The sequence below is a fragment of the Henckelia pumila genome, chromosome 1 (assembly GCF_033568475.1).
Source record: "Henckelia pumila isolate YLH828 chromosome 1, ASM3356847v2, whole genome shotgun sequence".
NCBI classification, from domain to species: Eukaryota; Viridiplantae; Streptophyta; class Magnoliopsida; order Lamiales; family Gesneriaceae; genus Henckelia; species Henckelia pumila.
The window spans coordinates 41338741-41363391 of record NC_133120.1 but is presented as its reverse complement, the minus strand read 5'-3'; the positions used below and the strand labels follow the sequence as shown (position 1 = coordinate 41363391).

The window sequence follows — 24651 nt, the reverse complement described above, 5'->3', positions numbered from 1 at the left end:
GAGGTACGGAAGTACTGTTCTAGATATCCTGACTGAGTATGCATGTATTATGTGACTGCATGGTTTATATGTCATTGATTTATGTTGCATTCATTTGCATACTGAGCTATCTCCTTCGAGATGTCTGTTAGTAGGGTTTTTCCCTATCCTGTTAGTGGATGGACTTCCATCGATTTGAGTTCGGCATATCCACTGGTATTATGGTATGGGAGCCACCTTCTGAAGCGACGGCACAGCGTGCTACATACCAAGGCCCGGTCTGTCTCTATTATCTGATCCTTGACCTTGAGTTTATAGGGAGTTCACTTTGCATGCATGTATACTCATACTCTCGTACTGAGCGTTTTATGCTCACGTCTCGTACTCTGTGTTTCTGGACACCCTATTCCATGGGGCAGGTTTGAAATTGGACGAGGCGGGTGGTTCCAAGATGGGCTAGGAAGTGGTTAGCCAGCTGGAGCTTCAACTAGGTTTATTTCTGTTGTTTTGGGTTGATACAGTTGTTCGATCTGGTTGTATAATATTTGGGTATTTACAGATTCCTTTACTTGGGGTTGTATAATGCTTTTGGTTTCCGCAGTTTTATTCTGATATCTGTTTAATTAAGTTAATTGCATGCCTAAGTTCTGTTTAGTAGGTGATCCAGGTAAGGGTCACTACAGCAGAAACCACTGGCATCGGGGGTTGCGCTCCCTCACCATAGAAATACCACGTATCTCCATCCTTCGGACGAAACGGCACAAACCTCTGATAACAATCCACTATCGCTGTATAGGTAGTCAGAAGATCTATACCAATGATACAATCGAAATCCTCCATGGCTAAAACCATCAAGTTATCACTAAGCTGATGTCCCTCGAAATCTAGAATACAACCCATAACTAGACGCTTAGCCAAAACCTCTTGACCCATAGGAGTCGAAACAACTAGCAATACATCTAATGGAATATAGGGTAGACTATGCCTCTTAGAAAATCGGGCCGAAATAAATGAGTGTGATGCACCAGTGTCAATCAAGACATAAGAAGAAATACCACATAAGCTAAAAGTACCTGCAATAATTTGATCACTGTCTGCCTCCTCCTGCTCCTAGTTCAGTGCAAAGACCTGCCTCCGAATACGGGGCCGTAAGGAAGAATGACCTCGATAAGAAGTATATCACGGCGACGGCTGCAAATGCTGCTGAGAGTACTACTGCTGCTGCTGCACAGATGCCTGAGTTCGTAAGGATCCACTCGCTGCTCCCATCAGAGTAGGGCACTCCCTCTTCATATGTCCCTCCTGTCCACACTGAAAACATGCGATGGTCACTCGAGGACACTGACCTTCAGGATGTCTCTGTCTGCACTGCTGACAACGGTTCCACTTCTGGCCACTAAATCGGTGCACACCGCCGGATCCAAAGGAAGAAGAAGAAGTGCCTCCCTATTTTTTGAAAGACTGGTCTTTCGGCCCCAAAGAGCTAGTCGGTCTAGAAGAAGAACCCATGGACCTATTCCTATGAATGTTGTCTTCTTCCTGGTGACAACGGCTCACCAAGTCCTTATAAGTCAGATCCCCACCCATGGCAACCATCTCGTGAATCTCAAGGTTAATACCCTGAAGGAATAGAGTGTCTTGCACCGTAGTGCTACCAGAAAACTGTGAACAATAAGGGAGAAGCTCGATGAAATTCTTCTGGTACTCGTCAATAGTCATCGTCCCCTGCCGCAAGCTCAACAATTCGCTGGCCTTCGACTGTAGTAGGGCTGGAGGAAAGTACAACTTCTCGAAAGCCGCTCGGAACTCTGCCCAAGTAGAAACTCCTCTGGCTTCTATGATCGGTGTGGAAATGGTCCTCCACCACTTCTTGGCATTACCCTCTAGTAGGAAACCCAGTGACTCCATCCTATGCTCCTCAGTACACTGATACTCTCGAAAACAGTTCTCTAAGCGCTCAATTCAGTCCTCGGCAAATCCCGGTGTCTCACCAACAATCAATGTCTTCGGACTCATCTGAAGAAAACGATGCATGTTGAATCTCCTTCGCTCCTCGTGATGTCTAGGACGATCCCGTCTACGGTCATGATGATCCTCCCAATGACCGCTTCCACTGCCGTGACTCTCATCGTACTCTGCCATCTGTTCAATAACATCAGACAATGTATTAATCCTCTTGCTAATTCCCAGTTGCAATGCGCTCTGATACCAATAAATGTAGCGATCCTACCCGGATCCACTACCTAATCAGAGTTAATAAATGTCATGCAATAATATTAAAAGCGTGAGTAGCGAAATATTCAAAATACAACAAATCTGATTTGCGGAATACAACCGACGATAACAACAGTGGATAATACTTATACAACCAAATCAAAAGTTCATGGGTTCATAACCCTACCGCTAACTCTCGCTGCCTCCGGCACCATCCTCACTCCGGATGCGAGCCTCCTGGACCGTCTAGCCTCAAACCTGCCCCGCCACAAGGTATCCCAAGAATACCAAACACAGAGCATGAGCGACAATGCTCAATACGAAGGCAATGATATATAGACTAATATGCAGCAAGCAAATGACTTTAAAATCCTATGTAAAACAGTCTGCTCAGAGCGCCACCGAATATACAGTACCTTTCCAGAGAGCGACTCCGCGTGGGTACTCGTATATTCACCCTATCAACTATAGCGTCTACTCCACCGTCGTCGTCTCTCCTAATGATAGAAAAACCAGGGGCTGAGCCTCCCCAAAACCTGTCTCGAATCCAAAACAGGACGCAAGGCTCATATGGAAACTGACAATACCTGACTCGAGTCCATGATGAGTTACAAGCTTCATATGGAAACTGTCAATGACTCACATCTCTCGGGATGCGGTCCAGTGTAAAACCATGCATGTGCAAAAAAAGTAAATCAAGGAAAACATATAGCACATACTTATGCAACATATAAGCATATATATCATGACGGCTATCTCGGCCAGTACTTACGTACCTCTAACACTGCAGGCAATTTCTAGCACCACCGGTCTAGATCCCACACCTACAAGTCCGCACTAAAGCATCTACAATGTAAATACCCATGCATCAATATTTAAGCTCTAAAAGCCTTAATTAAGCTATTCTATACTCCTAAATATTTTTTGAAAGCCAAAGCTATACCAGCATCCATCGTCAGCCTTTTTGTCGCTTGCCTCAAAACTAGGCTACAGCTCCGCTACGACGCCTGGATCGCTATGCCACTTTTGGATTACCCATAAGACGCCTAGGACTCCCTAGATCTGAGTTAGAAGGCCTAGGAATTGAAAGAGAGAAGGGGAAAGGTGCGAGTGAAATGAGCTCTTGGAACCTCTATATATAGACACAGAACGGAACGTCCGTTCTCCCATCGTTGCGTCCATTCTCGAACGGAACGTCCGTTCGATGATTGTTGCGTCCGATTGTCGCATCACGTTTGTAAGAAATGACGTAATCTTGCTGACGTCACGGATGACATCAGTTGGCCAGAACGTTGCATCCGTTCCCCAACGTATCTTCCGTTCCACCCAACCCTCCGGGCCATTTCTGATCATTTTGAGTTCGTTTCTGAAGTTCTTAGACTCATCTGAAGCTTCCTTAATCCCATTTACTTGATAACGACTTAATGATTAACTCTTAATCACTCAATTTGGGTACAGGTCACTACAGCTCTTATTGTAATTTCCTACGAACGATCAACTGGAATTCCACCTTTCTTCAATCTCCAAATCAGATCCACGACCGGATTACTCGTTCCTCTTCAATCTCGCACTAGAGAGATAAGAAGAAATTTTTTGTTGAGATTGTAAAATCACAAGAAACTCCACACAAAATTTCTCTATCAATTAGAGATAGTGGCCAATTTTTTGCACATAATCATTGAGAGTGATTTTTTGAAAATCATACATATACAATTATGTATTTTCTTAGTTAGCAAGTTGTGTGTTAAGATAATAATATATAAACTCTTGTATATTATTACCATATATAAATAAATATCATATATATATACTCACACACACGATTTTGTGCACAAATATATATATTGTATCCATATGTGCATTATTGCATACATATGTACATATATATATATATATACACACACATGTTTCACACACATTCACTTTAATATATCTATATATCTATATATATATATATTTGTGTGTATGATTTATGCGTCTTTTAATCCAAGTCCAATAAGGATAAAATTAATTAAATATCTTTTAATTATTTTGCATGATGGACTTATACTCTTACAAGTCCGTTAATCATGGGCCCATTACAGTGCTCTCATCATAATCCCGGTCTATGATCCAAAATTACAGATGTGACAACCTTAACTTTCTTGTCATTATGATGCGCATTTTGATTTTCGAAATCACTAAAGAACAACTACCAATTTTGGAACACTTCCACTGAAATTAAGCAAGTACACTAAAATTTCTATAAACTCATTTATAAGCTTATCGTTTGATCCTATCAAACTTTTTATTTGTTATAAATTGAACTCCTTGAATTTATTATCTCAGCGAGAACAGGGAAACCAGTGCTTGTGTGACCCTCAATGGTTCAGGAATACAACTAGTCGTGGGTTCACAACTCTTTGTGATTCAGGACATCATCCTTTATACGGGCTTACCCTAACTTGACCCATTCTATGCATCAACACCTTGATCATACGAATGTAAGAATTCATTTCTGATTGGACCCATTGAATCATGGTAAAAGCGTCTAGTAGAATCGCCCCATGATTACATAGGTATTACTGATAGTGCCTATAAGAACCAATCAATTATGGTTATCGTATAGTATGCATCTCATATATCCAGATCAAATCTGCAACCATTGGTTCATCGAGGGTTGCATGTGAAGTTCGATAACGATGTGATACATCTTTTAGAATACATAGTGGCATCGCATGTGCAACTAGGGAACCACTTTACCCTAATGCATATTTCATACTCTGGCCAGAGATTCTATGCACTATTATCTCATAAAATAACATAAGATATCCACACCCGTAGGTGAGCGGTGAATTCCCGACTACAATGTACTGGCTCCTACGTGTGTCGCAACTGTACCCAATCTCGCCACATGATGACCCTCATGGAGTCGATAAACGAGTCAAAGTACAGTCCTAGCATGTAGAGCCTCAGTGTTATCTCGGGTTGTAAGGACTAATGGTGTACAACCATAACCACGGACTTATACACTCGATGAATGATAACCACTTAGGAAGTCTGAGGGAGAGTAGTTCAGTGAACTCATCGTATAGCACCAATCTGTATGATTGAAAATCTCTATATCCATACCAATGAAACGTGGTACACAAAATCACAGATTCTAGTCTCAAGCTCGAGCGATCCTTATCCTCATTTTGGACGGCTCAATCGATTAGGAACTTGATTTAAAATAAACAGTAATTTAAAATATGTGTTTCATGATTTTCATCACATGTACAACCTCATATTTATTTACTATACTATATTCAAGGTCTTTATCTGTGCATCTTGCATGGGTATGAAGATAAAATAAATGCCATAATTGAATAAAGAGTAATTATATTAAAATAAAGATTGTATATTACACTTGATTCAATAAAATCCCTAGCCAACAATTGGCTTGCAGGACATCTACTCTAACAATCTCTCACTTGCCCTAGAGCCAACTGCTCATGAATTTTAATCTCATTTCTTTGTGATTCTTTACAAACAATGGTCTTGGAAAGGGCTTTGTCAGTTGATAAACAATGTTATCTGCAGAGGCATTTCTCTCGACCGAAATATCTCCTCTTCCCACAATCTTCCGGATGATGTGGAATTTCCTCAGTATGTGTTTGGATCGCTGATGATACCTTGGTTCTTTTTCTTGCGCAATGGCACCAGTGTTGTCATAGTACACCGAGACTGGATCAACTCCATTATGAATAACGTCCAACTCTTGGAAAAAATTCCTCATCCAAAATGTCTCTTTGGCTTCAGAAAACGCTGCAATGTATTCGGCTTTAGTGGTAGAACCCGCAATAGTGTCTTGCTTGGAAATCTTCCAAGAGAAAACATGTAATGGGCTGGGTTCATCCCTATGATCTGGCCCATTATGGCCTCGGCTCTAGGGGCCCAGACCATACTCATGGTCTTCTCCCCGCCTGGCTGGGGAAGTTTTTGCCCTCCCCGGAAATCAAACTTGTACCACTAGACTTAAGTACAAATTCTTCTGATTCCTGGTACCACTTGAGATATTATGTTCTGGGCCCCAGAGCCAAGGCCAGAATTGGATAAACATAAATCCCATCTCCAGATATAATGTGCCCAAGGAAAACAACTTTCTTCAGCCAAAATTCACATTTCAACAGTTTTTCATACAACTTCTTGGTCCTCAAAGTCTGCAAAATAATTCTAAGATGCTCTGCATGATCGATAAGATTTTTTGAATAGATCAAAATATCATCAATGAAAATAATCACGAAATCATCTAAGTATTTCTGAAATACCCGATTCATAAGGCCCATAAACACTGTTGGAGCATTAGTCAGACCAAACGGCATGATTATAAATTCAAAATGGCCATACCTTGTTCTGAATGCAGTCTTGGGTATATCTTAATCTCGAACTCTCAGCTGATGATACCCGGATCTCAGGTCAATCTTGGAATAAACCGATCAACCCTACAACTGATCAAATAAATCATCTATTCGAGGCAAAGGATAACGATTCTTTACCATTGCCTTGTTCAGTTGCCGGTAGTCAATGCAAAGTCTCATTGATCCTTCTTTATTTCGTACAAATAGAACCAGAGCGCCCCAAGGTGAAACGCTCGGTCTAATGTACCTTTTTGCCAAGAGATCCTCAAGTTGTTCTTTTAATTCTTTCAACTCAACTGGTGTCATTCTATAAGGAGCTTTCGAAATAGGTAATGTACTTGGAATATGTTCAATACTGAAGTCTATCTAACGGACTGGAGGTAATCTCAGAATCTCATTCTAGAAGACATCAGCAAATTCACTAACCACTGGCAAGTCAGCCAATTCTGGGCTAGTTTTTATCACATATACTGCATAAACAAAGAATCCCTCTGCTCCTTTCTGCAATAATCAAGTCATAGATAAAACAGATATCAAAGGAATTCGAGATCTCGAACCCTTACCGTAGAACTTCCATTCTTCTAACATTTCTGGTGTGAATCTCACAACTTTCTGAAAGCAGTCTACGGTATCCCTGTACTTGGTTAACGTATCTATGCCAATAATACAGTCAATATCTAACAATCCAAGCACAATACAGTCTATCTCTATCACATTACCTTCATACTGCAGTATACAGTTTCTGACAGATTTCACGGACACAATACCTCTCCCCAAAGGTGAAGAGATAGATACTACAACATATAATAACTCAACAGGCAATGCATATAATATGGAAAATTTTTCAGAAATGAAAGTATGGGATGCACTTGTATCTACTAGCACATAAGCAGGATAACCACAGAGAGAATAGTTACCTGCTATGATGTCATCCGATGCTGCCTGAGCCTGTTCTTCAGTCAAGGCTAAGACTGGGTCTTGCTGTCTCAGAGGTTGACTTGCTACTTGGCTACCTCCTGGTCTATTCTGTTGCTGAGGCTGTGGCTGGAAGGAATGTACAGAAGATTCTTGCCTTTCAGGCTAAGCCACTGATATCTATGACCCTGCACCTTGTGATCTCCCAGAACCACGCTGTGGACATACTCTGGAAAAATGTCCCGTCTGATGGCATATGTTGCAACTACCAAACATACCTCTACACTGATCACTGGGATGTCTCCCTCCACATTTGCTGCAATAAACCCCTGTATACTCAGAACTCTCACCAAGACTCATCTGTCTCGGGCCACTGGAGCTAGATGAACTACTGCCTGATTTCTTAAACTTCTTTCCTCTGGGCCTTAGAAAATCTTTCTTACCACTAATGTTATTACCTCCCTCAAATCTGGGGAATGGTTGCTGAAACTGAGCTGGTGGTTGTGGCTGTCTTTGAGTCTGTGCAACAAACGATGCTCCTCGTTGATTAATCAAACCAGCCTCCGCTCCCTTTGCTCTATCAAGTGCTTTAGAAAAGTTGTTAGTCCTTCCAGAGTTCACCAAAGTAAATACATCGGGATTCAGTCCATGGATGAACTGATCAGCTTTAGCCTCTTCGTTCTCAGCTACATGTGGAGAAAACTTCAACAAAGTGGAGAACTTAGCCACATATTCTTCTATGTTCAGGTTGCCTTGCTTTAGATTAGCAAACTCTGCATTCTTATCTTTTCTGTATGACACTGGAAAGAAACGTTGATAAAATTTTGTTTTAAACACTTTCCAAGTGATAGTCGTACCTCGGTTCTCAAGAGCTTTCTTTGTTTTAATCCACCAACTTTTTGCAACATCTTGCAATTGGTGCCCAATCAGTCTGATTTGTCTGTCATCGGCATAGTCAAGAGAATCAAACAGCATCTCAATGTTCTCTAACCAGCCTTCACATTCAACTGAGTTTTCGGTTCCTTTCAAGGTAGGTGGATTGAAGGATTGAAATCTTTTCAATAGTATCTACATCGGTGACGGTGTGACATCCATCGTATCTCTAAAGGTACTACCCTGTTCTGTTCTAGGAGCTTCTGCTGCTTGTGGAACATTTTCCTGTTCTTCCTGAGGAACTTCCACTGTCTGTCTAGTAATAGGTGTTCGACGAGGAGGCATATCTGATATACAAATGGATTAGTACACAAGTACAATAATATATCATATTCAACCATTCTGTTTCAGTCCCCCTCTGATCGGCATATTCATGCGTTCTCAAAATATCGAGTTTTGAACAAGAACCAGTTCTGATTCATTCTCAGATAATACATGCTTCCAATCAACTCAGATATTCAGGTATGCATGTAATTCTTAAAGCAATAAAGCATTCTTATAATCTAAACCACAACATCATGTGACAAATAATCTAAAAACATTAAAGAATGTATCATACTAGCATGTAAGGCATGTCATTCAACATTTAAATCAATCTCATGCTAGTATAAAACAATTAAGAGGATTCGATCTACCCCACTCACTCGCTTCTATTTCAACTTAAGGAACTTATCGCTCTGATACCACCTGTTGTGGGGACCTCGGGTTGCTAATTTAATCTTAGGGGCAAAAAATAATTAAACATAAATAATACAAGATAATCAAATCATGAAAAAAAATTTTAAAAAAAATACACGAACTACATGCACAGGTCCGTGCATTAATTTGTAGCCAAGATTCTAAGGCTGTAAGGTACACGAACCCCGTGCCACCTCTGTTTCAAGGTCTGTGCACAAAATAACTCAAAAACATAAAGTTACTGGTATCTACACGGACTCCGTGCTATCTTTGTGCTAGGGTCCGTGCACAACAACTCAAAATTTCTAAGTTTCTACCTCGACTCCAGACCACACGAACCTATGCACGGACGTATTTACAGGATCCGTGCCCTTCTAAAATCTGAATTCTTCCAAGGCTGTTCCAAATCTGAAAATGCATACATGTATCTAATTTTATAACCATAAACATGCTCATTCAATTCTGAAAATTGCATATATATATATATATATATATATATATATATAACTCAAGTGACAAGCATAATTGCATGTATTTCTTACATCCATCTAGTATTCTAAATACATGAAATAACTAAATTAAACAAAGTATTCAACAAGTATTCTTCAAAACATAAACAAGGTCACTTGACTTCTAAACATGTTTGGAAAAATACTATAAAACACAACATCTGCTAGACCCGAGTCACCACGTATAATCTCGATCTCGAGTTATCCATGTCGTCTCTGACTCGCTCTTGCCCCACCTATTGTCATGCACACATGCAAAACATAGCAATAGCCAGATAACTCCGGTGAGAAAATAATTCCCAGCATAAAAAACATATACATGCATATCATCAACAAATTATCATTTAGAAGAATTCAATTGCAATGCATGACTTAAAATCGGTTCATAATTTCTATATTGGTTCTTGGGATCCCTGGGAAGAAGACCACAATAACTCTCCCACCTACTCTCCCATTCGAGATGGCGTTGAGTTCTTTTTCCCGGAATTTGGCCCACTATATCGAGATTTTGGCAATAGGAGTCGATCTATCTCCTACGTTCCTCGATAATAGTCCAAACGTTCGTATTCTTTCGGTGGATCTGCCATTCAAAAATCTCAAGGAATAGTTGGCTCAATATGAATGAAACATAATCTAGTAGCATTAAACTCGTATCCAACATAACATACATGATAAATCTAGCAAGTAATTCAACATTTTTAACCAAATCAATCTATATCAACGCAAAAGCACAAAAGAAAATTGTAGTAACCCGCACACCGATTTAAATAATTACATAACTAATAAAGGCTTTAATGGATGATTAAGCAATCAAAACTTTTGGTAGGAGATCGCAGCTTCCGGTAGAGATCGAAATGTCCGATGCAGGATCGGAATGTCCGATGGCGATCGGAGTTTCATATTGACAAACGGTGCTTCCGATGATGTGTACCTATGACTAAGCTTCAGATTTTGACAAGTGTCGTGCATGCGGAGAACGGAGCTTTCGATCCCAAATGGAGCTTTTGACCGTCGTCGATAATTTTGCCTATAAATAGGGGCATTCGGATGAAAAATTTGATAAGAAAATCTTTCGAGTGTTTAGTCTATATTAAGCGATACACTGAGGGCCCTATCAGTTATAATAGAAGTTCTGGAATAACCAAGGTGTGGTTATAGTCATCTAGGACTAGAGACTCCAAAGGACTTACTACGGACGAAGGTATGGTTCAGGAATCTATTTAAGTTTTGGGAGTACTTATTAGCTTAGTTAAGGCTTATAGAACTTGTGTAGTGATACGGTGAACTTTTGAATATGGGCTTGGAACCTAGGATCCTACTAGACTTGAACTAGCCTAGAGGTACGTACACATTGACTAAGATTGCAAGCGAGTATACATGTTTATATGTTGCATTTATTTGACATTATTATGTGGCATGATGTATGTTTTACCGCTTTCTATATTCATATATCATGTGCACATACACGTTGAGCCTATACATTGTTATACCTGATTATATAGCCGCTCAGCTCTATACTCGATAGTCTGTCACTGAGAGTACCGCGACGGCAGGGACATGTATGTCTGATGACTCTGGTGTACTAGACGAGTGTGGTTGCACCCAGAGTTTGATCCGTGCAGTGGCAGCACTCATGTGGCGCCGGTACTGAGCATGACTTTTCAGATGACCCTTTACCAGTCATCATGTTGCATGCATCATATACATATGTTTACTCATGTTTATGTACTGGGCGTTAGCGCTCACGTCCTAGTTGTAATCTTGGACACTCTATTCCACGGGCCAGGTCGCAGGATAGACGGAGCGGGTGGTTCGAGGCAGGACTAGGAGAGCAGGAGCTTTTCTGAGGATTTATGCAGCAGGATTTGTTTAGCTGTATAATGTTTACTTTTAAGCTTTTCGATATGGTTGTATCACTACTATAATAATCCTGGATATGTTTTAAGCTGATATGTAAATTATGGATTATGTTTCCGCGCGTTTTACTCTGTTAAGCATTGTGCTTTATTATGTTTAATGCATGATATTAGTTGCCAGTTAGTAGGTGATTCAATGCAGGGTCACTACATTTTTGGTATCAGAGCATGCTTAGATTTTGGGAATTAGTACTTGGGATTTAGTCTAGTCTTGAGTAATTATTGCGCATTTGGGATTTTAAATGTGCATATATTTTTAGGATATGACCGGGAGAGGTGATGAGAGCCATGGTAGTGCTGGCCAGGAAGGTGGTCATTATCATCGTCATCATCGCCACCATGATTATCAACATCGTCCTCATGAGGGTAGATGTCGCTACACTATCGATAAGTTTATGCAAGTAGGACTGAAGCCTTTATTGGGTGGCGAAAATCCTGAACAAGCAACAGGTTGGATGTTCAAACTCGGGAGTGCTTTTCGAGCTTTCGATTGCACTGAAGAGCAGAAACTGGAAGTTCTAGAATTTGTTCTAGAAAATCGAGCACACTTATGGTGGGATGCCAAGGCTACTCAGGCACGTACGAAGAGAGGACAGGTGACTTGGGGGGATTTCTGTCAGCAGTTTTAGAAACTATATTTTCCTCCAGCAGTTCACCAGGCACGATCTATGGAGTTGCTGACCTGAGGCAAGGATCAATGACAATTGATCAATATCAGCAACAATTTCTTGATCTGCTACCTTTCAGTCCTCATATCAGTGACATTGATGCGTCAAAGTATGATATCTTTCTGCAAGGTTTGAATCAAGATATCTACTCACAAGTTGTCGTCTGTGATGATCCGACATATTATGAGACTTTGGTGAACCGTTGCCGTCAAGTGGAGAACAGCAACAGGCGGGCACTATTGATGATGCCAGAACATCCTAGTGGATGGATCTCTTGGGCCTAGGGCACAATCTGTTGTGCAATCTGGATTTATGTCTTCTTCTACTACTACTTTGTCTGGTTCTCGTGGTTCACGAGGTACATTTCGTTTTGGGAATAAGAAGAAGAAGAAGAATGAGGAGTTTTGTTGTGACGTCCCATATTCTTACAAGCATTTAATGAAAATAGTTGCGGAAAAAGGTTGGGAAAATTTTTCTAAACTTAAAAGTCATACAGCGAGTGCATCACACCAATTCCAAAAGAATTTAAAATCTAAATTTTTAACAATAAAACTCGTGACTTCGTGTTCACAAAGTCTAATAAACACCGATGCAACTCTATAATAAAGACCATTTAAAATACGACACGTCAAAACTTACTACTAACATTTAAATAGGATAAGGGAATGTGAGTTACTATAAACAAAATACTACATCAAATACATTTAAAATAATCGAGAAACTTCCATAACAAATATCAAAGTGAAATGAACATTTAAAAGACGAAACATTTAAAATTCTCAAAACTCATCTTTAAAAGACTGGAAATGAAAATAATTAAACCATTACTTTTAAACATCGTACATAAAATATTGTAACAACATAACATAAATAAACATAGGTAAATATTTTCTCTTTAAATACATCAGAGCTTTTGAACTATTGTGTCATGCAATGTCTTCGCCTCTTGGACTCTTCAGTTGTGCTACCAAATCTTTTTAAATCAAAACTGCTAAACCATCTGCATCATTCAAGTATAGTGAGTCTAAAGGACTCAGCAAGATTAAAATATACATATCGATTTTATCATGGTTTCCAAATAATTCAAACTTAAAAGAATATGAACATCGTGATGCATTAGACTTAAAATTATTGAACATAATCTTCAAAGCTCTTAAAATGCAAAAGTCATAACCATGAACTTCGTCATGCCTAACATCAAAATCTTGAAAATCAACTTCATGCGTGAATGCATAACCTTACCTTTCGATCCTTGAAGAAATGTATGCACTTGAAAATCTTACTCAAATCATGAGACTTGAACATACATCAAATCATGAACGTAAATCATGAATATAAACCATGAACTTAAACCATGAACATAACATATCATGACATAAACATAAACATGAGGGTCTGTTGGAAAAAACTGGCGGTCAGATCAATCACGATTGATACCCGGTGCAGCGGAAGTTTAAAAAATTTTATCATGGAACAATTCCATGGTGTGGGTATCAACCATTCAACGATTAAATTATTGTGTGTGTAAAATTCAAATAACAATTATCAAATTTTACCTTCAATCTCGCAACGAGATTACTGGACACCAACAGATTTTATCTGCTCTTGTTGTCTCTCCCTGGAACCGATGAACTCCTTCAATCAGGTCCACGAACAGAGGTTTAATCCCTCTGATAGATTGCACTAGAAAATCTATCAGAAGTTTTCTGCGAAGAGAATAAACGAATCTGATTCGTTATTCCTTACTGCGATTCAAAATCACAGACCGGAAAATTTCGGGCAGAGGGGAGGGGTCGGCCGAACAGAGAGAGAGAGCTAGGGTTCGAAAATTTTCTCTGTCTCAAAAATTATGACCTGTTGTGTGTAATTTCTGTACTGAAATAACTTATTTATAATGCAGGCCACTAACACCTTAGGGCCCATTAGTCATAAGCTGGGGCCCGACAAGCAAAGCCCGCTCGTTCAGAAATTAATATAAAATTCATCATGACTCCGATTGATGAACTGATTTCACCAATGTGCACAGAAACCATTTCTGCACATTTTAAAGTCAAAATAAATTTTCCTGAATCCGAATTCAGTGGTTTCCAAAAATGTCCATCCCTATGTCATTTTAGGAAATCCTACTCCCTTACTCTTATTTAAGAAGTCCAACTCCTTAGTTCATTAAATTTAACTCTTTAAATTTAACTATCTCAACGGGGATTAAAACTCCATTACACTGTGTGACCCTCAATGGTTCAGGGATACAGCTAGCCGTGGGCTCACAACTCCTTGTGACTCGGAACAACACTTTCCGACTTGCCCAACGAATCATGGTAAAGCCTAGCAACATCGCCCCATGATTCCCTAGGTATCACTGATAGTGCCTACAAGAACCAGTAGATTTTGGTTAGCGTACAGTACGGTCCCTTCATCCATATATCCCGATCGAATCAACAACCATTGGTATATCGAGAGTCGCTCAAGATTCGATAACTATGCAATACATCTTGAAGATCAAATTAGTGACATCGCATGTGCTACTAAGAAACCATTTCTTAAATCACATCAAGTACTCTGGCCAGAGATTTGTCACACTAATATCTCCTCAGATCGCATAGGATATCCATACTCGCAAGTATGTGGTGAATCCTTGACAACAATGCATTGACTCCTATATGTGTCGTAACTGTACCCAATCTCGACACCTGATGACCCCCATAGAGTCGGTAAACGAGTCAAAGCACAGCACTAGCATATAGAGTCTCCATGATGTTTCAAGTCGTAAGGACTAATGGTGTACAACCAAAACCGCGGACTTTATCCACTCGATAAGTGATAACCACTTGGAAAGTCCGGATAGGGTAGTTCGATTATTCATCCTATGAATATCCATTTGCATGCTTCGAACATCTCCATGTTCCCTACCAATGAAACGTGGTACTCCGCATCGCAAATGCTAGTCTCAAACTCGAGCGATCCTTATCCTTATTATCGGACGGCTCAATCGACTAGGAACGGTTTTAGAATATACAGTGACTATAAGATGTATTTCATGATAGACATCCCCATGTTCTACCACATCTTACATACACTATAGTATATTCAAGGTCTTTATCAAAACAACAATAGTATATCACAATATAACAATATGAAGTAATATAAAGTCATTGCCATTAATAAAAGTGTAAATAATATTAAACAAAAGATTGTTTATACAAAGAGTCATCAAAGCCCATAGCCACACAGTTGGCTCACTGGGCACCCACTCTTACAATCTCCCACTTGCCCTATAGCCAACTAGTCATACTACGTAGACCCATTGCTTCGCGATGTTTGTCAAACAATGGTCCTGGCAAAGGCTTAGTAAGCGGATCAGCGATATTGTCTGCAGAGGCCACTCGTTCGACAATGATGTCTCCTCTTTCCACAATCTCCCGGATTATGTGGTATTTTCTCAGTACGTGTTTGGATCTTTGATGAGACCTTGGTTCCTTTGCTTGAGCAACGGCACCCGTGTTGTCGCAGTACACCGGGACTGGACCAACAAATTTAGGAATGACGCCCAACTCTTGGACGAAATTCCTCATCCAAACGGCCTCTTTAGCAGCAGCTGATGCTGCAATGTATTCAGCCTCAGTGGTGGAATCCGCTGTGGTGTCCTGCTTGGAACTCTTCCAAGAGACAGCACCGCCATTGAGCATGAACACAAATCCAGAGGTAGACTTCGAGTCATCCACATCACTTTGGAAGCTAGAGTCGGTATAGCCTTCCAGTTTGAGTTCTCGTCCTCCATAAACCATGAACATATTCTTAGTCCTTCGCAAGTACTTAAGAATGTCCTTCACGGCTTTCCAATGCATTTGACCAGGATTAGACTGATATCTGCTCGTGACACTCAGAGCAAATGCTACATCCGGTCTGGTAGATATCATCCCATACATGATACTACCTATAGCTGACGCATATGGTACATGTGTCATATTCTCTATCTCTGCATCAGTCTTGGGACACATAGACTTGGATAGAGAAACTCCATGACACATGGGTAGATGTCCTCTTTTGGACCCATCCATTGAAAACCGTTTCAATATGGTATCGATGTAGGTTGATTGAGTGAGTCCTATCATTCTCTTAGACCTATCTCTATAGATCTGTATCCCAAGAATGTAGGATGCCTCTCCCAAATCCTTCATCGAAAATCTACCTGATAACCATATCTTCGTTGACTGCAACATCCCTACATCATTTCCCAATGAGTAGGATGTCATCAACATAAAGTACTAAGAATGTCACCGCATCCTTAACTACTTTCTTGTACACGCAAGGTTCCTCCGGGTTCTTGATGAAACCAAAATCTTTTATTGTTTCATCAAATTTCTGGTTCCAACTTCTTGATGCTTGTTTTAGACCATAAATTGATCTCTGAAGCTTGCATACCTTATGCTCGCTTCCCATGGATGTGAACCCCTCAGGCTGCTTCATATAGATTTCCTCCTTAATGTCTCCATTAAGAAAAGCAGTCTTCACATCCATTTGCCATATCTCATAGTCATACCATGCAGCTATGGCAATTAGGATTCTTATGGACTTGAACATTGCAACTGGTGAAAGGTTTCGTCATAGTCAACTCCTTGCCTTTGAGTATAACCTTTAGCCACCAATCGCGCCTTGTAGGTCAATACCTTACCATCAGGCCCAAGCTTTCTTTTGTAGATCCATTTACACCCTATCGGAACAATTCCATCGGAGGATCTACTAAAGACCAAACTTGGTTTGTATGCATCGAATCCAATTCTGACTGCATAGCTTCAAGCCATAAATTCGAATCCGCATCAGAAATTGCTTCCTTGAAGTTTCTTGGATCACATCCAATGTCGGGTTCATCTTGATCCCCTTCAAGAAGAAGACCATATCGAACTGGAGGTCTAGAAGTCCTTTCGGATCTTCTAGGTGCAGGCGTGTCCAGCAATGGTTCCTGAGGTGTAGGATCGTTATTTTGTATTTTGGGTTCTTCTCGAACTTCTTCGAGTTCCATCATCTCGCCTTTCTTATCCAATAAGAACTCCTTCTCCAAGAAGGTGGCATTCCTAGAAACAAACACCTTTGTTTCAGTAGGATAATAGAAATAATATCCGATTGAATTCTTCGGATACCCTACAAAATAACATAAGCTGGATCGACTATCCAACTTATCTCCCACTGTCCGCTTCACGTAAGCAGGACATCCCCAAATCCTCAAGTACGAATACTTAGGAGCTTTGCCATTCCATAACTCGTGGTGTTTTGTCCACTGCTTTAGTGTGGACGTTGTTCAACAACAATACCGCCGTCTCAAGCGCATAGCCCCAAAACGAAGGTGGAAGCTCAGTGAAGCTCATCATAGATCGAACCATGTCCAACAAAGTTCGATTACGACGCTCCGATACACCATTAAGCTGTGGTGTCATAGGAGGAGTCCACTGAGAGAGAATCCCATTCTCTTTCAGATAGTCCAAAAACTCGGTACTCAAGTATTCTCCACCTCGATCCGATCGAAGTGCTTTAATACTTTTACCTAGCTTGTTTTCTACTTCAGCCCTGAATTCTTTGAACTTTTCAAATGCTTCAGACTTATATTTCATTAAATATAAATACCCATACCTTGAATAATCATCAGTAAAGGTAATGAAGTAGGTGTGGCCATGTTGAGTCCCTACTCTAAATGGACCACAAACATCTGTATGGATCAAATCCAACAGATTCTGACTACGCTCAGGTTTCCCTTAAAAGGAGATTTAGTCATTTTTCCTTTTAGGCAGGATTCACAAGTAGGTAGAGAGTTAATATCAGACATATCAAACATGCCCTCTCCCACTAGCTTGTTCATCCTCCTTGAGGAAATATGACCTAGTCTAGCGTGCCAAAGGTTTGCCGGGTTTTGACTATCGATTTTCCTTTTGTTTGTTGTAGCCGGTTTATCAAAATAATTAATTGGAACGTCTTTTAGTTTTAAATTGTATAGATCGTTTTCAAGTTGTCCATTTCCAATTAAACATTCATTCTTGTAAATATTGCAAATCCCATTCACAAAATTACAAGAATAACCATCTCTATCAAGCATAGAAATAGAAATAATGTTTTTAATTAAATCTGGCACAAATAAAACATCTCTCAACAATAATTTAAAACCATTCTGCAAAATCAAACAAACATCTCCAATGGCCGTAGCTTCAACTCTGGAACCATTCCCGAGCCTCAGCTGGGTCTCACCCATTCTAAGCCTGCGACTTCTTGTCATCACCTGCAAATCATTGCAAATGTGAGATCCACATCCGGTATCCAATACCCAAGAAGTTGTATTAAGTGACATGTTTATTTCGATATAGAACATACCCTTTGCAGTTCCCAACTGCTCAAGATACTCCTTGCAGTTGCGCTTCCAATGACCCGGCTTCTTGCAGTAATGGCAAACATCCTTGGATTTTCCATTGTTTGAAGCCTTTGTCTTTTGCTTCTTCTCGGGTTCCACTTTCTTGGGTGGGGCAGAACGTTTCTTGCCCTTCATACTTGGCCCTTCTTAGCAGAAGATGAGGAGCCCACCAAGAAAGCTGGCTTATCCTTCTTAAGTGTGGATTCATATGTAACGAGCATATTGACCATCTCTTCAAGGGTGGCCTCTATCTTGTTCATATTAAAATTTATCACGAATCCATCAAATGAAGAAGGAAGAGATAGAAGCAGCAAGTCCACATTGAGTTCATGCTCCAACACCAAATCAAGGGTCGCTAACTTCTGTATGAGCCAAATCACTCGTACCCCATGATCACGGACCGAAGTCCCTTCACGCATGCGGCACGTCATCAACTCCTTAACAGTAGAGAACCTTTCAGCCCTCGACTGAGCCCCAAAAAGTTCCTTGAGTTGCGTATGAATGTCAGCAGCATTCACCGTGTCCTCAAATCGCCTCTGGAGTTCATCAGACATCGAGGCTTGCATATAGCATTTGGTCTTGATGTCATGGTCACACCATGCATCAAGTTTGGCCAATTCCTCCGTTATGTCAGCTGGTGCTTCCTTCGGAGGTGCTTTATCTAACACGTAGAGCATTTTCTCCGAAGTTAAGACAATCTTCAACTTCCGGAACCATTCCGTATAGTTGGCGCCAGTCAGCTTGTTTTGTTCGAGGATCGAGAATAAAGGATTTCGCGAATTCATTGTATGAAATACTGAAAAGGAAAACAGACATATATCAATGATTGTTTAACAATTTACTAAGACATAAAATAGGCGAATTTAATTTTATGAATCTCACTCCCACTATTTTAACGATTTCACCACCCTCTAGTGAAAACGGGAAACTTTTTCCTTAGTGAGAACATGGAGTCCAATTGACAAACTTATGGTCCCGAATAATATCAGCCAACCATAATTCTCAAAAGGTAGAGCCCAATTGCTTCCAAAGCAACCCCCATGTATTTACCTCATGTCCAATAAGGGCCCAATAATATGACGCCGTTTAAAGTGACATGTCAAGATGACCCATCAATATTAAGTTGTGATGGACGGTCGCCATGTGGATCCCCCAATAATATGAGCCGATCCCATGGGAGTTCCACCCAACTTACAACATTTGTCGATCCAATGTACAGCTTTCCGACGGACGGGCCCCCCCAATAATATGAGCCGGACCGTATCCGCGGGTAGCATCACATACATTGACCGTTGATGGAAGGTAGGAACATTTAAACAATATTTAAATTTCCTTTATTTATCTTGATATAAATTTTAAATCATATTTAAAATGAGGGATTTTTAATTATAAAAATATTTGTCTCATCATATTTAATTTATTGCATGCATTGCCGGATTCACGCAATTTATGTCTAAACATGCATACAATCATAATATCACATATTATATAGGATGATCGATTCCATTTCTAATTGACCCGTGGTTGCCAATCACGGGTCTTAGTCCAATCCTAGGTAATATGCAGTATGCAAATGCAATCCTATTACATATGCTTCCAATTTACATTTCTTCAGTCTTCATTGTCTGCTGGGCCCACCATCTTCAAATCTTGATCTCCCACTAAATCTAATGTATTTACAATAAATAACAATGACAAGTAGGGGATACATTTTTAGGGGGTGGGAACGGGCTATAAACCAAGCCCACTTTTATTACATATGACATTCATATCGGGCCATAAACCAGGCCCATTAATAAAACCAACAATAATAAAGACAAAATGTAAATCCCTAACATACACCTACAAAATTGGTCATGGCAATCGATCATCCTTATCCAATAACATTTAATTCAAAATTAATTTATTGGATAACATGCTGTGGCAATTCAAATTTAAACAAGATAAAATCATATTTTATATATAAAATCTCATTTCACATATAAAATCATTTTTATCTCTATATCAAATAAAATCATATTTTATCTATAAAATCCAATTTTACAAATAAAATCATATTTTACTTAATATATCATAAGATCATATCTTATCATCAATTGTACCAAAATAATTGATTTCAAAATTCAATTTACGGATAAAATATTAAAATTTTCCAAAAATTCAAATTTATCCAAAATCAATTTTAAAATTTACGGACTCGAACAATTCGATCCGAAATCTCGTGAACCAATCAAAAACAATTTTTGACCGGACCAAAAATAAAATTTTAAATATTAAAATTAATTTTAAATAAAAATATAATTTTTCCCGCGGGCCGCCCGGTACACTCCCGGGCCGGCCCGCACCCGGGCGCGCGGGCCGGGGGCAGCCCGGCTGCCCCCTTAGGGCAGCGCCTGGCGCTGCCCTGGGCGGCGCCGAGCGCCGCCCTGCGCAGCGCCCAGCGCTGCGCTGGGCAGCGCACAGCGCTGCCCTGGGCGGCGCCGTGCGCCGCCCTGGGCGGCGACGGTCGCCGCCTTGGGCGGCGCCGTGCGCCCCCTTTGGGCGGCGCCGTGCGCCGCCCGGGGCAGCAACAATTGCTGCCCCACCGGGCAGCGATCCAATCGCTGCCCGGGTTTTGCCCCGGAAAAATTTTTTTTTTTTTATTTAAAAATATTTATTTTGTTTCAAAAACCGAGACTCAAAAATTTTTGTACAATTGATTAATTTAATCGTTTGATCTGAGCAACCTGGCTCTGATACCACTGTTGGAAAAAACTGGCGGTCAGATCAATCACGATTGATACCCGGTGCAGCGGAAGTTTAAAAAATTTTATCATGGAACAATTCCATGGTGTGGGTATCAACCATTCAACGATTAAATTATTGTGTGTGTAAAATTCACATAACAATTATCAAATTTTACCTTCAATCTCGCAACGAGATTACTGGACACCAACAGATTTTATCTGCTCTTGTTGTCTCTCCCTGGAACCGATGAACTCCTTCAATCAGGTCCACGAACAGAGGTTTAATCCCTCTGATAGATTGCACTAGAAAATCTATCAGAAGTTTTCTGCGAAGAGAATAAACGAATCTGATTCGTTATTCCTTACTGCGATTCAAAATCACAGACCGGAAAATCTCGGGCAGAGGGGGAGGGGTCGGCCGAACAGAGAGAGAGAGCTAGGGTTCGAAAATTTTCTCTGTCTCAAAAATTATGACCTGTTGTGTGTAATTTCTGTACTGAAATAACTTATTTATAATGCAGGCCACTAACACCTTAGGGCCCATTAGTCATAAGCTGGGGCCCGACAAGCAAAGCCCGCTCGTTCAGAAATTAATATAAAATTCATCATGACTCCGATTGATGAACTGATTTCACCAATGTGCACAGAAACCATTTCTGCACATTTTAAAGTCAAAATAAATTTTCCTGAATCCGAATTCAGTGGTTTCCAAAAATGTCCATCCCTATGTCATTTTAGGAAATCCTACTCCCTTACTCTTATTTAAGAAGTCCAACTCCTTAGTTCATTAAATTTAACTCTTTAAATTTAACTATCTCAACGGGGATTAAAACTCCATTACACTGTGTGACCCTCAATGGTTCAGGGATACAGCTAGCCGTGGGCTCACAACTCCTTGTGACTCGGAACAACACTTTCCGACTTGCCCAACGAATCATGGTAAAGCGCCTAGCAACATCGCCCCATGATTCCCTAGGTATCACTGATAGTGCCTACAAGAACCAGTAGATTTTGGTTAGCGTACAGTACGGTCCCTTCATCCATATATCCCGATCGAATCAACAACCATTGGTATATCGAGAGTCGCTCAAGATTCGATAACTATGCAATACATCTTGAAGATCAAATTAGTGACATCGCATGTGCTACTAAGAAACCATTTCTTAAATCACATCAAGTACTCTGGCCAGAGATTTGTCACACTAATATCTCCTCAGATCGCATAGGATATCCATACTCGCAAGTATGTGGTGAATCCTTGACAACAATGCATTGACTCCTATATGTGTCGTAACTGTACCCAATCTCGACACCTGATGACCCCCATAGAGTCGGTAAACGAGTCAAAGCACAGCACTAGCATATAGAGTCTCCATGATGTTTCAATTCGTAAGGACTAATGGTGTACAACCAAAACCGCGGACTTTATCCACTCGATAAGTGATAACCACTTGGAAAGTCCGGATAGGGTAGTTCGATTATTCATCCTATGAATATCCATTTGCATGCTTCGAACATCTCCATGTTCCCTACCAATGAAACGTGGTACTCCGCATCGCAAATGCTAGTCTCAAACTCGAGCGATCCTTATCCTTATTATCGGACGGCTCAATCGACTAGGAACGGTTTTAGAATATACAGTGACTATAAGATGTATTTCATGATAGACATCCCCATGTTCTACCACATCTTACATACACTATAGTATATTCAAGGTCTTTATCAAAACAACAATAGTATATCACAATATAACAATATGAAGTAATATAAAGTCATTGCCATTAATAAAAGTGTAAATAATATTAAACAAAAGATTGTTTATACAAAGAGTCATCAAAGCCCATAGCCACACAGTTGGCTCACTGGGCACCCACTCTTACAGGGTGAACATAATTTTAACCTTAATTGATGAATTATGTTAAGTTGTGGCAACCGTCTGATAGGCCTAATCTTATCATTCATTGTTGATCAACAAGTAATTGGAAAGGACACTCCGGAGCTTATCCCGAAGTGCCAGTCCCGTGTCTTTCAATCGCTTAACTCATAATTGGAAAGGCCCCTCCAGAGCTTATCCCGAAGTGCCAGTCCCGTAGATTTGGAAAGGTCCCTCCGGCGCCCATCCCGAAATACCAATCCCGTATTGTCACCACAAAAACACATAAGACAACAAAATCCTTTATGCTTCATCATCATATCATTTCATCATCATATCATCTTATCATATCATTTTACTTTCATCATAACTTATCATTCATCATATCATTATGAAGCATCATTGAAACATCTTGATTTCTATCTTAACTTTCATTTCATGAACATAAAACTTTACTCGATAACTTCATGCATGTCATTGATGATAAAAATCATATTTTCATATTTAACATAGGTTTCATGAATGAAACTTAGACAATGTACATGCATCACTTAACATAATCGGTCCACGTAAGTCGTTCTTTTCGTTCTTGTCGTAAAACTTGTAACTTTTTGCACAGGAACTCTTAAATATACTTAAAACACCTTAATACATCATAAACATGCATTTATAACTTAAAAACATGCAAACAAAGTGTAAGGGGGCAGAAACATCCTCGCTCGAGCGGCACCAACTCTCGCTCGAGCGAGACCCATTCTGGAGTGGCATTTATCAGGTGATGAAACTCTATTTTGTAGTCGGAATTTGGACAAGTGGTAAACATGAAGTTGTAGCCCGTGATCGTGGCTTTCCAATGCAGAAAACTGCACCTCAATTGGAGTATTCAGTAAAAGGTTGTGCTCATTATCCCGAGATGTGTCACTGCTAGAAATTCAAAACACCTGACACACTTCGGGGTGATTTTAGCCAATATTCTAAAATGATTTTGACAAAACTCAAAACATTAAAGTTGTAGATAAATGAGTTATATTTCAAATAAAATTAATCATATCATTTGTATTAGTAAACTAGTCTTAATCATCAAAATGGTAACAAGTGCTGCTAATCCGGAACAATCCAACACATGTAACATTTGAAAACTTTAACTCAAACTAACTCAATACTTCAAAATATGGTATTTTCTACTACTCTAGCTATATACTTTAAATCAAATATCCCTTGAAACTTCAACAACACATAAAAACTTAAATGAAACATGTATCTCTTGAATCAAATTCAAGAACATGACAAGAACGACTTATGCTTCACGATTTCACACTATCACATAACATGTCTTTCAAACCCTTAAAATCAAAACTTCATGCTCTTGAAATTATTGAAATTCATGCATACATATTTCAACATACATCTTTTCATATCAAAATAAATATATTTTTAATGGTGGTTTCAAAACCTTTAAAATGTGTA

General features: G+C 39.9%; 1 protein-coding gene across 1 annotated transcript; it reads right to left on the bottom strand.

Moving 5' to 3' along the window:
* Positions 1–1425: 1425 nt before the first annotated feature.
* Positions 1426–1887, bottom strand: LOC140861519 (uncharacterized). Its single transcript, XM_073264543.1, has one exon. The coding sequence runs from the start codon at positions 1885–1887 to the stop codon at positions 1426–1428; it is 462 nt and encodes a 153-aa protein (XP_073120644.1).
* Positions 1888–24651: the final 22764 nt, after the last annotated feature.

Coding starts and splice junctions, on each gene's coding strand:
- LOC140861519 (XM_073264543.1), bottom strand. CDS start 1,887: ATGGAGTCACTGGGTTTCCTACTAGAGGGTAATGCCAAGAAGTGGTGG.